Genomic DNA, 16,566 nt, shown 5'->3' on the forward strand with positions numbered 1-16,566 from the left:
GTTGTTTGCCTAATAGATGCATTGGATGTTGGGTATCTGTTTAGCCCTGGTTATTTTGCATTAGTGCAACATAGGGGTGTTCATTTCATTAGCTATGCATGCTAAGGGCTCACATGCTAATAAACAAAACTAAGCATAGCCTACCAAGTACATTTGTAGCAAATGGTGATGTACAGTAGGGGGAGCATCTCAATGTGCAATAGGCCGGCTCCAAGATCACAGACCTGCATAGGTCATTTATCTGAACAAATGAAGCATAGCTTTATGACTAGACACATAGGAGAAATGCAGTCCTTCAAGTGACAAGCTCCATGAAACACATTGAAGACATCTGCATCTGATATTGTACCAGAACATATTGAAAAATACAAAATTTCAAAACTAGAAATGAAAAATTATAAGAGACCAAGGTTTACTTACTTCTTTTATCATATGGTTGCCAACCATATAACTCCAAAGGATTGTCAGGGAACATACACCTTCTTCAATAGCAAGCTGTATTTTCTGCCATATGGTCAGCAGATTTTCGGCTGGCTTGTTGAGGTACTCTACCACCTTCTTTTCACATTCATTTATATTTTTAGACCAGTTTATGTCTTCATATACTGAAGACATGCACCTGTAAAAATAAACGAAGAAGCAATAGTTGTGGTCATCTCCTAAATTCAAACTTAAAATACCATTGAAGCAAGCAAAGCATGAGTAGTTACTTAGCAGTAGCTGAATGTAAAACAAACATAACAATCCATTTAAAAAGAAAGAATATTTTGTTATGCAGGAAACATATAGGGAAGGTGAGGCATCAGGGACCAGAAAGGCTGTTTCCAACCAATTCAATACCAAAACACAAATAACTTATTTGTTTTCATAATAAGGAGATGGGTTATATCTCCTCCCTATGATCAGGGCTTGATGGGCCATACAGGGTATTTGGTAAGTGTTGATAGGTTGGATTTATTGAGCTTGGTTACTTTCAGGGTTACATGTACTAGATGATCCCCAGTCTACACAGCTCCATCCAGCTGGAGCTCACAATTCTCATAGAGTTGTATATATGCATTGCTTCCATGGATGCTTCATAAGAGCATGAACTATTCAAATAATTAATGATCTTCTTTTCAGAACTGCTAGCAAAATCTATGGCTCTTAAATAATACATTTGAAAAATATAAACGGGCCCTTTTTTAGAAGATAAATGATTTGTGGTCCAATCTTCCTTCTGTGTAGCCTTTGAGTGGGACAGAATTCTTTCCTGCACTTGCTCAATGTAGTATGGTGCTGGTATTAAACATTTATCAGTGTTACTTCTAGCATTCTGAAAGACACATCTTTCTAGCCATACTCAAGGCTCAAACAGATGTTTTCATTTTCATACCAACATAAGAGTTTCTAGAATGAATGAGACTATCACAGAGAATTACAGAATTTAAGTTAAGAAAGAGTTGATCTCAATTTGTCTAGTGACATATGATTCATAATATCAAACGATCCGCCTTGTGTGTAGACCTCACATCTGGATGTAACACTATAGTCAGTATTTCCCCATTTGTGATTTTCAAAATGTACCATCTTAGCACAACGGGGTGGAGTCAGTAGTTCATGCCTCTTCTTTCTTATACACCGATAAGCTTTGAACAAATTTTATTACAAGAAAAGGAGTCAACCGATGCCAACATACTCAGGATAGGAGGCCAAATAAAAAAAAAATGCCCTGAAGAGGTCCGCATGGACGAAACGCGTTGGGTACAGTCTTATCAATTTTGAAGAAAGAAGTCATGAATAAAGAAATTTAAACCTTCCTGCTGAAGTGTTCTTATGCTTAATTTCAAAGCTATAAATACCTATGAATGAAAAGAGTTATTTATACAATTGCTCCATGGTATGTGTATAGATACAACTAGGTGTCCTGGACCATTGTGTTTCTTATGTTGTTGAGGGATATCGCTTATCTCAGGAGGGGTTTTGAGTCTCAGGTCCTAAGCACCTTACGAATTATTGATACCTCACCCTACTGCTAGATAAGTGCAATCCATTTTGCCTCAATCCCCTTAAAAAATGTCCCTTGTAGCCAATTTCTCACTATGTATAATGAATGTGCAAAGTAAGTGAAAGATTCTAATGTGAGAAAGGCGTCACTGGTGGAAGTGGGCATGATCTAGGGACCACAATGTGTCTGCACTTTGAGGAGCTTGAAGGTGATTCTTCTGTTGATTGGGAGACAGTGGATGTTTCTCAGGTGACTGGTGGAAATGGCTGCAGCGGTGTATGTCCAGGATAAGTTTTGCAATGGCGTTCTGGATTCTTGATAATTTCGTTTGGAGCTTCTGGGTGGTGCAAGCATAAAGTGAGTTGCTGTAGTCGAATTTGCAGCTGACGAGCACCTGGGTGACCGTCCGTCTGGACTTGGTGGGGATCCACCTAAAGATCTTTCAAAGCAGGCAGATAATGTCAAAACAGGAGGATGAAACAGTGGTTTGACAGTTCTTTGAGAGCAAGGAGTCAAGTATGATGCCGAGGTTACATGCATGGTCTGTAGCTGTTGGGGGGCTCTGACCACTGTGGGCTACCAGGAGTTGTGCAAGGCAGCGGGGTGGTTTCCAAAATCGGGACTTTGCTTTTGTCAGAGTTGAGTTTGAGGCAGCTGTACTTCATCCAGGTGGTGACTGCCTTCATCCCATGGTGGAAGTTGTTCTTTGTGGCTGTGGGTTTGTTAGTGAGGGAGAGAATCAGCTGGGTGTTTTCGGCTTAGAAGACAACGTTTATTCCGTGGTTTCTCAAGATGGCTACCAGCGGGCTATGTAGATGTTGAAGAGGGTGGGACTCAGGGAGAATCCCTGACGGACTCTGCAGCTGATCTCTGCAGATTCTAAGGAGAACAGTCGGTGCCTGACTCTGGGTTCAGCCTGTGAGGTAGGAGAGGATCCATTCTAAGACTTTTCTGCACATGCTGGCCTCATGGAGTCTTGCATAGAGGGTGTAGCGGGAAAATGGCAGCGAGGTCTAGGAGGATTGAGGGCCTCAGTTCTGCCTCCCTCGAGGAGATTGTAGATGTCGTCTTTTGTGGTGGGAAGGCAGTCTCATTGTTGTAGTTGCTTCTGAAGCCTGATTGGGAGGTGTCCAAGATGTGGTTTGTTCCAATGAATTTGGTGAGTTAGGCGTTGATTGCCTTCTCAATCACTTTGGCTGGGAAGGGGAGCAGAGATATGGGTCTGTAAATCTTGAGATCCATCAGGTCAGCAGAGAGGTTTTTCAGCAGTGTGTTGATCTCTGCATGTTCCAGTCTTCTGGGAAGGTGATAGATTCAATGGAGCGGTTGATGGTGCATCAGAGTTTGGGGGTGAAGGTGGCACCGGATCAGTTGAAGAAGTGGTGAGGCAGGGGAATGAGGGGGCTTCAGAGTGGATTGGATGGTCTTCATGATTTGTAAGGTGATGTCGGTGGTTAGGGTCATCCAATTGAGCAGGGTAGGCTAGTGTTAGAACTGGGGGGATCTCTGGTTGGCAGAGGTAGGTACCACTGTCCAAATAGGGACCCTTGCTTCTAGTCAGGGTAAGGAGGAAACCCTCCGAGATAACCCCTGCTCACCCTCTAGGTAGCTTGGCACGAACAGTCAAGGCTAATCAGAAGGCAATGTGTAAAGTATTTGTACCAACACTCCCAGTAATACAGTGAAAACACCACAAATTGACTCCACAACAGTTTAGAAAAATAAAGGTATTTATTCTAAACTACACAAGACCAAAACGACAAAAATCCAACATACACAGTTCAAGAATATGCGCGCAGACTCCAAGAAACGCCACTTCCAATCCCAGCGCAACCCAGGACTAGCGAAGCAAACAGGAGACGGACCACAGCTTACAAATCACAGGTTGGTCTTTATTGCAGGAAAGGTTGGTAGCAAGAGGGCAAGACACGTTTTGGGATCCACGAGCCCTTGATCACATGCAGTTCAAGAATATGGTTGCAATAGAGTTCTTAAGGTTGCGATAAAAATAATCCACAGTTGCGTGAAAAGTTCACAGTTGCGTCCCGTTTAGCCAACAGTACCTTTAGATGCAACAAAGTTCCAAAAGCAGAAGCTGGTGCGGTGGAAAACAAGCGATGCGTTGCTCCTGAGACCTTGGGGAGGCGATGCAACATGCCCTGCTGCAGCAGCGGGCGTGTTGCAACGAATCCGGTCTGTATGGGGAGGAAGGCCACTTGTAAGGATTTCGGTGCGTAGGTTCCATAGGAAGTTTGTTCTCGCAAGGGCACGGTGCGTCAATCTCGTAGGGGCTGCGACGATCTCCGGGGCGACGATGCATGATCCAGCGGCGATCTCTCTCTCGCAGATCCTCCATGCGATGGATCTGCGACTATGTTTGCAGCGACGTGATACGGTCCTCAAGCAAGCGGTGCTGCGATCTCACCCAGCGACGACAGGCTCTGCGACGACACTCGTAGCGATGTTAGTCTTCCTGCACCGGCCTGGTGTGGCCGCAAATGAAGGATGCGACAGCTCTGGCAGCGGCAACAGGTGCTCGGCCTTCATAGCGATGGGAATTTCCTCGCACTGTCGGGGATGCGCTCCCCAGCGAGCGATGCGATGACTTCTCTTTAGCAAAATCTCTAAAGCTTGGTTTTCAGCTTCCCAGCACAGGTACAACTTCCAGAGGCACCACACATGGGCCACGCACTCCAGGTAGGACAGAACTCTCTCAGTAGAGCTCAGGGGAAGCTGGGGGTGAAGTCCTTTTGTTCCTGGGACTTCAAAACAGGGAGCCAGCTCTTCTCAGGCCCTTGGAGATTCCTTCAAGCAAGGGGACACAGCACAAAGCAAAGTCCTTCCCCTCTCCTTGGCAGCAAAGCAACAGCAGGGCAATCCAGCAGAGCAACAGCTGGACAAACTTCCTTCTTCACTTTCAGCTTTCTCCTTGCCAGAGGTTCCTTCTTGATTCCAGGATGATCTAATTTTCTGTAGTCAGGGGTCCTATACTTATACCCTTAAAAGTCTTTGTTCCCTTTGTGCAGGAGGGCTCTGAACCCGGTCTGAACCAGTTCTGGGCGTTCCTTGAGCACTTTGTTTTCCTGGCTTCTCCTTTCCTCTCAGAGTGAGGGGCAGGGTCGCCAGCCGCCCAGCAGGAGGTGGAGCCAGCATTGTGGAAGGCAGGCACAGCCCTATTCATGCCCAGGTGCTATCTCCTCCCACCACTCAAGTTGCAAATGCAGTCATTCAGCCTAGGGCTGACTCAGCCAGCCTCCTGGGAAATCCCCAGCCCCTGTCACTCTCAAACCAGACAGTCAATACACAAACAGGCCAAGGCACAAACAGGCCAAGGCACACAGAGAGGGCAGACAAGAGAACAGCAACGTTCTAAAAGTGCTGTTCTCAAACACAGGATTTAAAAACAACCTTGGTGTGTTATTAAATTCTGAGTTCAGGGATACTAGACTTTTATGTCCTACCTTGTTCCTATGATATGCTGGTAGCCACTGTAGCCAGCATCTCTCATGATAGCCTATAGAGCAAGATAGCCTTGCAGCATTGAAAAACAAAAATGGCTTTAATTCACTACCAGAGCATGTCACCTGCACCAGTACACTAATGTGCACACAAAAAAGAAGGGTTAGGCCTAGTCAGTAGGGACACTGACCAGGAGGACATGGCAGTTCACAGGCTGCACACAGGCCCTGCGGTGGCAGGCCTGAGACACCATTAGGGGGCTACTCCTGTGGGTGGCACAATCAGTGCTGCAGGCCCACTAGTAGCATTTGTCACCACCAGCCCTGGCAGACCCCGTGCACTTTACTAGGGACTTCTTGGTGATACAAATATGCCAATCATGTATATCCAATCATAATAACAATTTACACAGGGAGCACTTACACTCTGACACTGAGCAGCAGTGGCAGAGTGTCCAAAGCATCTAAACCAGCAAAAATGAAATCCAGCACAGCATCAAAAATACAGGAGTTTGAGGTCAAAAAGACAGGTGAAACAACGCCAAAGATGCCAGGTCTCTATTGCTCCCTCACCCTTTGTGAAATTTTTCTTGAGGTTTTTATACATTTTATTTCCATATCTGTGCCCCACTCACCCACCCTGGGGAACCCTCCCATATTTTCTGAGGTATAATCTTACACCTCTTTTTGAGCCTTTCCCTGTCTCAGCGGGCATCTGCATTCAAATAGCTTACTGATGTGGCGATCCTTTAGTTCCATCTATAAATGCTCTTACTTCGTTGGGATCTCTGAAATTATGCATTTTATTATTTAGCATCACTCTCAGTGAGTCAGGAAATCTAATTGTCGCTGTTGCTCCTAACTCTTTTAGTTCAGGGATAAATTTACCAAGTTCCCATTGATGATCAAGCGTGGTGCAAGATAGATCCGCTCTGATACGGTACGACCAGTCGTTTTTCTTGTATGATCCTGCCTTCAATCCCCCTGTGAGTAGCTTTTCCTTCAATGTATACGTTCTAAAATTTTCCAATATCCTCTTAGCTGACTTCCTGCCGGTACGAGCAATAAAGGGGTCGCGTGGACTCTCTGTATATCTTCTTCTACAGAAGCTTGATCAAGATCACTGTTGTGTTCTAAAATAAGCGAGACAATAAATGATTTAATGTTACCCCCTTCTGCCCCTTCAGGAACATTTAGGGTTCTGATGTTATTGCGTCTCGCGTTATTTTCAAGAAATTCGATTTTATCTCTCAGTTCTTGTTCATTTTTTTGTAATTTAGTGATCCCCATCTGATTAGAGACCACCTTTGCTGCAAGTTGACCGTATGCTTGCTCCATAACTCGGACCCTCTCAACTAAAGAGTGGATCTTGACTTCCATCGAATCACATTGCCCTTGGATTTTTTTTTTGGTTCTCTTCCATCAACCCGCATTGCCCTTGAATTTTTTTTTTGTTTTCTTCAGAGACAAAGAACCTTTGTTTGATCTCTGCATACATAGTTAACATTAATTTCCCCAGATCTTGAGGAGAATCCTGTAGATGCTCTGAAGTTAGGCCAGTACCATCGTCGGGGGGCAAAAGGGGAGTTCTGCCATAGGCAGACAACTTTGGTCCTTCTGAGTACTTTGGAGGAGGTTCACAGTATGGTCATCCGTATCTAGCGATGCAGAGTCCAAAGCTGTTTTTTAATGATATTTGGGCGACCACACGCTCCTGATGCGCTGCTTTTAAATCTAAATTCATTTTCTGGATTAGTTCTGATGCTAGCGCTGACATACTCACACTTTGTTTTGGAGCTACAAGTCTAGTTGAGTAATCAGGAGGGGACTGGAGGGATTTCACTTTAAAATATGAGCGTAGAGACGGTGTAATTCTTAGTTTTTTACCTTTCCCTCTAGATGCTTTCTCTTTCTCTTTTTCTTCCTCTTTCTCCCTACTTGCCGAGTTCCCTACCTTACTTTTCTTCATAGAGCCTTCTGTTTCAAATATTTGAGAAGGCAACTTGTCCCCTTTGGCCTCTTTTAGATCTTTAGGTGAAATTACTTGAACCACCGGGTTTCCCTTTGCTCCTTTTACACTGACCGCCAAGTCTTCTACGTCCCCGACTTCTCTGCTGCTTCTTAGTGTATATCTATTAACTGCTGAGACTTTCGTAGACTGTTTTTTGCTGAGTCTTGAGTTAAATTATGCCCAGTTGAAGTTTCCTCCCCCTGCTTCTCCTCTTTTATTTTTATTTTTTTTGTCATAGCCATAGTTTAGGTTTTATTTGTCTACCAAGCAACATGGAGTGTGTTTTATTTTATTTTTTGGTATGCCGGTACAGAATAAAATTAGTGGTCTGAAGATAATGACATGGAATTTCAACAGATTAAGAGTCATACCTAGAAGACAAAGAATTTTAGAGTATTTGAGACTCTGTGATTCGGATATTATTTTTGTTCAGGAATCACATTTGACAAAAGAGGAATGGCCAGATGTAATAAAATATTTACCTTGGCTAGATTACTGTTTATATACATCACAATCAGTTACTACAAAAGGGGTAGCAATTTTGATAAAAAAGAATGTCATAGTGTACTGGGAGAAACATTGGTTGATCCATCAGGGAGGTGGATCATAGTTAATCTCAAAGTACAGGGTCTTTGGGTAGCTTTAGTGGGGTATTACGGCCCCAATTTAGATGATAAAGAACCCCTGAAAACTTTATTTTTACATCTACTTGATGTGAATCTCCCTATTATTATTGGGGGTGATTTTAATACCACTTTGGATCCAAGTCATGACTCTACATCTAAGAGGTCAGCAGCCTCAACCCCAAAAATGAGGGTGGTAGTGAAGCAAATAATGCAAGACTTAGGCTTGATAGATATTTGGTCTACAAAGGGCCCCAAACTTCGACAAGCAGCAGGGAGGTTCACTTTTTATAACAAAAAGCATGGCCATAGGTCACGAATAGATTTCTTCTTAGTTTCATCTTCAATTAGTCAGCAGATAAGTAAGGTTCTGCACATATCAGAACATTTGTCAGACCATTCTGCAGTTGTTTTATATCTTGAGATAAAACATAATACAGACGAAAGGAGATGGACTATGAATAGATCCTTACTATTGAATTTAACAATAATAACCACCCTGAAACTTTCCACAAAGGAATTCTTCACCATTAACCTTGGATCTGCACCTTTGGACACGGTCTGGGATGCTTTTAAAGCCTACCTCAGAGGTATATTAATTGGTCTCGATACATCACATAAGAAAAAGGAAAAAAAGATCTTGAGGTATGAGAAAAGGCAGTCAAAAGAGCACAGAGAATCCTAGATGATAATCATAACACAATAAACGAAGGGGAACTATCCAAGACTAAGGCTAATTTAGCAGACTACTTAGAGATTCAGATCAAACAAAAATGGGAGGCGAGTAAATTTGCAAACCATGATTATGGGGAAGGCTGCGGCAAATTTTTAGCCTGGAAAACAAGGGCAGACCTAGCTAGGAATACAATAAAAGAAATCAAATGTCCGGAAACTGGGCTAGGAACAACAGAGGAGGGAGGGATTAAACAAGCATTCTCACTGTTTTATCAACATCTCTATACAGAGAATCTAAGCCCAGATTTTGATCAAATACTACCTTCCTTCAAGATATTGATCTCCCAAGTATTAGTGAAAAAAATAGGAAAGAAATATCAGCCCCCTTCACGATTGAGGAAATTTATGGAGGCATTAAAAGCTTGAAAAAAGCAAAGCTGCAGGACCCGATGCTCTACCTAATGAAATATACTCCATTTTAAAGGAAGAGTTAGCGCCAATATTATTGGACATGTTTAACTCCATTTACATCTCACAATCGGCTTTACCTGTATCATGGCAAGCAGCTATCATAATAGTATTATTGAAACCTAATAAAGACCCAAAGATATGTGAGTCATACAGACCGATCTCCCTACTCAACTCGGATTACAACATTTTTACTCAGTTAATTACCAAGAGATTGGAGAGGGTGATCGGTCTTGTCATTTACGAGGATCAGAAGGGCTTTATTAAGGGTAGACACCTCCACGACTTAACTCACGAATTAATAGGCACAATCCACTTGGCCACCACAAACCACAAACCGTTAACAATCATGACCTGTGACGCAGCTAAAGCGTTTGACAGGGTGAATTGGGTGTTTTTACAAAAAATAATTCGGCGTTTCAATCTAGGTGACAAGTTTTTACAAGTTGTTAAATCCTTATATAATAGCCCAGTTGCAAGGGTTTTGGTAAATGGTTCCCTTTCACCGCAATTTAAAATAGGAAGAGGAACCAGGCAAGGGTGTCCCCTTTCTCTTCTGCTTTTTGATATGTTTATCGAGCCACTTGCTATTAAGCTAAGGAAATCTCAGGAAATAGCTCCTTTTGTTTGTAATGAATGGAAAAAAAAATAAGCCTACGCGGATGACCTAATAATTTTTACGGGTCATTTACAAGATTCAATATCGACTATTTGGGAAATCATAACAACATTTGGGGAAATATCCGGTTATGCAGTAAACCACGACAAAACTGAAATTATGCAAGGGAAAACACTTTACAGTTGTCCCCAGATTAAGCAAAATATTAGGTATTTGGGCATAGAGGTGGTACAAAAAATTGAATCAATAGCAAAGGCTAATTTTGATAATGTAACAGCGAAAGTAAGAACTTTACTACAGAAATGGGAGGCTTTGCCCTTATCCTTCTTAGGCAAATCTAATCTTGTAAAGATGTCTATCCTTCCTAAGTATACGTTTTTATTTAATTCTATTCCTCTAGAAGGAATGGATAAATAAGGTGAAAAGTCTTTTTATTAGTTTCATATGGGCAAAAAAAAAGCCCCCGAATAGCTTGGCAAAAGCTTAGAGCTAAACAAGAGAATGGTGGGATAGCAAAACCAGATCTTCTTCAGTATGGAAAGGTGAGTCTCCCACAGGTAATTTTTGGGGTAACTCCAGATGAGGACAGTTTAACTAGTTTTTCGAAGAAGAATAAAAGTTTAATGTTTGTGCTAATTTTACTAGCACGAAGGGAACTATAGATAAATGGGTTTTACCTGTCCCTCCGTTAGAGAGTGAATGGATTAACTCAGTCCACAGGGTTGCCAAATTAGATAGGGCAATACGCACAACAACAAAAAACTAGTTTTTGGGATATTTGGGACAATTGTTGTAAAATCAGATAGGAGGAGTTGAAGGGCCACGTTAGGTATAGTGCAGTAAACATTTTTTCAATGACCTATCTTCTCTTTTTCCTCCTATTTCTTGGTAGACACGATTTTTCTTTTATTTTCTCCTTTGTGTGTTTTTTTTTCTCTTTCACTCCTTTTCATTTTTTCTTCTTGTAGTAAAAGCCAGGGGACTTCAGTCCTATGATTATGTTTAGCCATACAGGTTTGGGATAATCCATTGGATATGGACTGATAATCCAAGAGCAGAACCCTCTGCGGGACCTGTTATACTGGAGATCGAACCTGGGGGACAGAGTGATGGACTATGAGGATAAAGGGTGTGGCTAGGTGTGAACCCGAAGTGTTGTGAACACGCCTTCAGTGAATGAAGAGATCGGGAGTCCCAAATCTGGTGATCTAAGGCCATTAGACTTCCAGACTCTTTTCTCTGTGGGTTTTGTCTCTGTCTCTACATTCGACCTCTCAAATATATATCGGCTATGTACAAATGAGGACAAAAAAAGAAAAAAAGAAAAAAAAAGATGCCAGGTCTAACACGTGCCCCCTCCAGCTGAAAGTGGGGAGAACTGCCATGCCTCTTGGGAGTTATTCACTAAGGTGGAAAAATCTGGACAGACCCTCAGCGCTAGCGTGTTCTGTACCAGGGCAGTGTTCCACCGTAAAGTCCATTCCCTGTAGGGAGATGGACCACCTCAACAGTTTTGGGTTCTCACCCCTCATCTGCATCAACCATCTGAGGGGCATGTGGTCTGTCTGAACACGGAAGTGAGTCCCAAACAGGTAGGGCCTCAGCTTCTTCAGGGCCCAGACACAGCAAAAGCTTCCCTTTCAATTGCACTTCATCTCTGTTCCCTGGGGAGTAGCCTCCTACTAATGAAAGCTACAGGCTGGTCCCAGCTCTCCTCAGTGATCTGTGAGAGTACTGCTCCCACACCATGCTCTGAAGCGTCTGTCTGCACTATGAACTCACTGGAGAAATCAGTGGCCTTGAGCACCTTTGCTGTGCACATGGCAGTCTTTAGGGTATCAAAAGCAGTCTGGCAGGCTTCGGTCCAGTTTACTTTTCTGGGCTGCTTATTGGAAGTCAGCTATGTCAAGGGGGCAACCATGGTGCAATATCCCTTGACAAACCGTCTGTAATATCCGGTGAGACCTAAAAAGGCTCTCACCTCTGTCTGGGTCTTGGGGGGGCTCCCAAGCCTGGATGCTATCAATCTTTGCCTGTAGGGGTGCCACCTGGCCACTCCCCACCTGGTGTCCCAAATATACCACAGATCCCTGCCCTATCTGGCACTTGCTGGCCTTGATAGTGAGGCCTGCCCTTTGCAGAGCCTTCAACACTTCACAGAGGTGTTGCAAGTGTTCTTCCCACATGGAGCTGAACACTGCAATCCAGCTATGCAGCGCTGAATTCCTTCAGCCCGGTCAGTACCTGGTTAACCAGTCTCTGGAAGGTGGCAGGGGCATTCTTCAACCCAAAAGGCATGACTCTGAACAGGAAGTGCCCCTCTGGTGTTGAGAATGCTGACCTCTGCTTGGCTCCACCAGTTAAGGCAATCTGCCAGTACCCAGATGTTAAATCAAATGTACTGAGGTACTGGGCAGCTCCTAACCAATCCACAAGCTCATCAGCTCTGGGGATAGGGTGTGCGTCAGTCTTCGTGACCGCATTGAGCCCACGTTAATCCACGCAAAACCTGAGTTCTGGAGTGGCACCGGGCGCAGCAGCTTTTGGCACTAAGACCACTGGGACCCAGGGGCTGCTGGAGGGCTCAATCACCCCTAGCACCAACATCTTGGAAACCTCTTCCTTAATGCTGGCCCTGACCTTGTCAGTTACCCTGTAAAGTTTCAGTTTCACAGGCAAACTATCTCCAGTGTCCACATAAAGGACGCACCAATTGGTGATACCTGGGGTCAGGAAGAACAGGGAGGCAAACTGACCCAGCACTTGGCGACAGTCCCTCTGCTGTTCTGGGGTCAGGGTGGGCAAGAGGACCACACCATCCACTGACCCGTCTTGCTCCTTAGCTGCCAGGAGGTCAGGGAGAGGATCACTATCCTCTTCCCCTCCAGCATCTGTAGCCATGAGCATTGTCACTTCAGCCCTTCAGTGTGGTTTGAGGCGGTTCACATGCAACACTCTCAGGGGTTGCCTGGGGGTCTTCAAGTTAACCAAGTAGGTTACTTCGCTCTTTCGCTCCACCATCTCATATGACCCAGTCCACTTGTCTTGGAGCGCACAAGGCTCCACTGGCGCCATTACCCACACTTTCTGCCAAGGTTGAAATTCGACCAGAGTGGTATTCTGGTCATACCATCTTTTCATTTCTTCCTGGCTAGCTTCCAGGTTCTGCTGAGAGAGCTTCCTGAAGCGTTGTGTCTGGTTGCGGATGGCCAACACATACCTGAACACATCCTGGGGGTCTTCCCACGGGATTTCTCCCACCCCTACTTCACCAGTGTGAGAGATCCTCTAACAGAGTGGCCATACAGGAGTTCAAAGGGACTGAACCCTAAGGACTTCTGAGGCACCTCCCTGTAGGCAAACAACAGGCATGGTAACAAGACGTCCCACTTCCGTCTCATGGACTCCGCTAGGCCCATAATCATACCTTTCAGGGTGCGCTTGAACATTTCAACCAACCCATTCCTTGAGGGTGGTAAGGAGTGGTGAACTTATAAGTTACCCCACACTCCTCCCACAGAGACTTCATGTACCTAGAGATGAAGTTGGTACCCCGGTCGGAGACCACCTCTCTGGGGAACCCCACACGGGAAAAGATCCCCATCAATGCACGGCCCACAACGGGTGCTGTGATTGTCTTGAGAGGGACTGCTTCCGGGTACCGGGTGGCATGGTCCACCAAGACCAGGATGAACCTGTTGCCTAAGGCTGTTTTGGGGTCAAGGGGCCCCACGACGTTGATGCCCACCTGCTCGAAAGGGGTGCTCACCACAGGAAAGGGTTGGAGGGGTGCCTTGCACTTCACTCCAGTCTTACCACTGGCCTGACATGTTTGGAAAGACCTACAAAAGGAACCAACGTGCTTCCTCATTTTGTCTTGCCCCAGATGTCCTGCGAGGGGCACGTCATGAGCCAGACCCATTAGGAAGTTCCTGAAGCACACGGGTACCACCAGCACACGGGCTGCACCGGGCTCAGCAAACTTAGGCTCGCTATATAACAAGTCATCTTCCCAATAGAGGAAGTGATCTCTGGCCGCTCCACCTGCTGCCTGGTGTGCAGCCTGTTGCCGCATACCAACGAGAGAAGGGCACTCTTTCTGCTCCTTGCAGAATTGCTCCCTGGAGGGCCCACCTTCTTGATCCCAATGGGTCAGCTCAGGTAGGTCACCCAGTTCGGCCACCTGTTCCCCTGTAGGTTCCAGGGCATCTCCCTCAGGGTCTGCTTCCTCCTGGACCATGGGAATGGCTGGGGCTGGTTTCCCATGCCCTCTGCCCTTTCCTCCCCTGGCAGGTCTCGGGGCCACTGTCTCAGGCTCCAGTTCTGCTGAATCACCCCTACTGGCTGCCATAGCACGCGTGGTCACACAGATCCACGCAGGCAATCCCAACATCTCCAAATGAGTTCGGTGTTCTACATCCTTCCATGGAGAACTCTCCAGGTCATTACCTAGAAGACAGTCTACAGGCAGAGCATCACTGACAGCAACTTCCAAAAGACCAGAGACTCCCCCCCCCACTCAAAGGAAACACATCCCACTTTGTAGAGGCACCTGAACTGTCAGCTGGAACTACAGGGCGGAGTACATTGGGGATACACTGCTCTTCAGACACCCACTGACACCTCACGGATGTCACGCTGGCTCTGGTGTCTCTCAGAGCCTCTATCTCCCTCCCATTGACGGTCACCTTCTGCCCATATTTTTTAGTGTTCAGGGGCAGTAAGGTTTCCTGGACCATCTCTTGGTCTCCTAAAGAGACAAGGGACATAACTGCTAGCCCCTCCTCCCCACTAGAAATCGAATCCCCCCCCAAAGCTACACTTGCTAACCCTGGGGCTGGAGCACCAGTGGGTGTTGGGGGGTCTCTTGGGGCACCGGTTGATAACATGTCCCACCTCATTGCAGTGAAAGCAGGTAGGGGGACCTCTGTTGTCCCTAGGGTCTCTGTTGTCCCGCCTGCCGCTAGGGCGCCATGGCTGTCTAGGTCTGGGGGGTTTGGGATTCCTTCTTCTGGGAACTATTTTAGGGCCATTGTGAGAACTCCTTTTGGTTACCCTTGTCCCCCCTACTCTACTGCTGGGGACCCTGCCCACCTTTGGCTGTGGTACCCACAATTCCTCTGTGTACCCTGGTACTGGTCCAGCGGTCCGCCTCCTTAGCAAGCTCATGGGGTCTGTTAGCTTGCTGTCTAAAAGATGATGGCGCAGCTCTGGAACACAAAGACTACTCAAGTACTCTCAATTAATTAAATGCAACAACCCCTTGTAACCAGTTACTTTGCTGCCCTTCATCCAACCTTCCAGTGCACGCGAGTACAAATTCACACACTCCATCCAAGTCTCAGATTCTTTCTTCTTAGAGTTTCTAAACTGACATTTGTCATCACCAGCCCTGGCACACCCGTGCACTTTACTAGGGACTTCTTGGTGATACAAATATGCCAATCATGTATATCCAATCATAATAACAATTTACACAGGGAGCACTTGCACTCTGACACTGATCAGCAGTGGCAGAGTGTCCAAAGCATCTAAACCAGCAAAAACGAAATCCAGCACAGCATCAAAAATACAGGAAATAGAGGCCAAAAAGACAGGGGAAACCACGCCAAAGATGCCAGGTCTAACAGCTAGGATCTGGAGCATTTGGGTGTGGTGTTTGTGGGTGGGGTGTGTCACGATTCACTCCATGTGCCCTCGTGCTCACCACCAGGGGGGGCAAATTGTGGGGCTTTCCAGTGTCGTAATAAGCTTACAGACCCTCCCCTGCATGCATATCCTGACCTCCAGCCATTTGGACACTATTTGGGAATTGACATCCATTCCCAATCCATGCCGGGTTTTGTGAAAGGCAGCCTGCTCATACTTGAAACCAGCCTGCTCATGTTTCTGAACTCCACTACCTAGAATTTCCTGCTCACTGCTTCGTCTCCACCCCTGCAGGCTAAGGATGGGTGGAGGAATTCAGCTCACCTGTGGCTGGCTGCTGCTAGCATGCTCACACATGCTGCATGTGATTACTGTGAGCTTTCTAAGCCCCAGCTCTCTTCAGGCCAAGGTTTGTCATTATAGCTGTATACCGGTGAGACCGATCCTTCTTTCCAGTGTTTCCTGAGTCTTTGATATCCTTGTTTCCAGTGATTCCTGAGATTTAGTTAATCCTTGTTCCTTGATTCATGAACTATAGCTATTCCTTGTGCCTGAATTAGCACTGCATGCAATGCTACCTTTTTTCCAGAGTTCCTGAGCTATAGTTCTTCTTTGTTCCTGTTCCTGGGCTTCAGCTATTTCTTGTTCCTGATTTGCACTGCTTGCAGTGCTCTCTTGACTCCTTGTTTCCTGAGCTGTAGCTATTTCATGTTACCTTGAACAAGCACTGCCTGCATTTCTACCTTGTCTCCTGAAGCTTTAGTAATCCCCTTGTTCTTGAACTAGCAGTGCCTGCAGTGCTACCTTGACTCCTGAAGCTTTAGTAATACCTTGTTTCCTGAACTAGCACTGCCTGCAGTGCTACCTTGACTCCCGAAGCTTTAGAAATTCCCTGCTCCTAAACCAGCACTGCCTGCAGTGCTACCTTGACTCCTAAGCTATAGTAATTTCTCTATTTCCTGAACTAGCACTGCCTGCAGTGATACCTTGACTACTGAAGCTTTAGTAATTCACTGTTCCTGCCCCAGCACTGCCTTCTATGCTACTTTGTTTTCTTAATTCCTTAACTTGCACTA

The 16,566-nt window shown here is 45.5% G+C and overlaps 1 protein-coding gene across 2 annotated transcripts in view; it reads right to left on the reverse strand.

Annotated features, from left to right (window-relative positions):
• Positions 1 to 16,566, reverse strand: part of LOC144755649 (cytosolic phospholipase A2 gamma-like) — a 649,811-nt gene that overhangs the window by 341,210 nt on the left and 292,035 nt on the right. For both annotated transcript variants that reach the window (XM_078644799.1, XM_078644800.1), the window contains one exon: positions 421 to 619. In XM_078644799.1, coding sequence (XP_078500925.1) covers positions 421 to 619 — 199 coding nt within the window. The remainder of the gene's footprint in view (positions 1 to 420; positions 620 to 16,566) is intronic.

The sequence above is a fragment of the Lissotriton helveticus genome, chromosome 5_1, assembly GCF_964261635.1.
Source record: "Lissotriton helveticus chromosome 5_1, aLisHel1.1, whole genome shotgun sequence".
NCBI classification, from domain to species: Eukaryota; Metazoa; Chordata; class Amphibia; order Caudata; family Salamandridae; genus Lissotriton; species Lissotriton helveticus.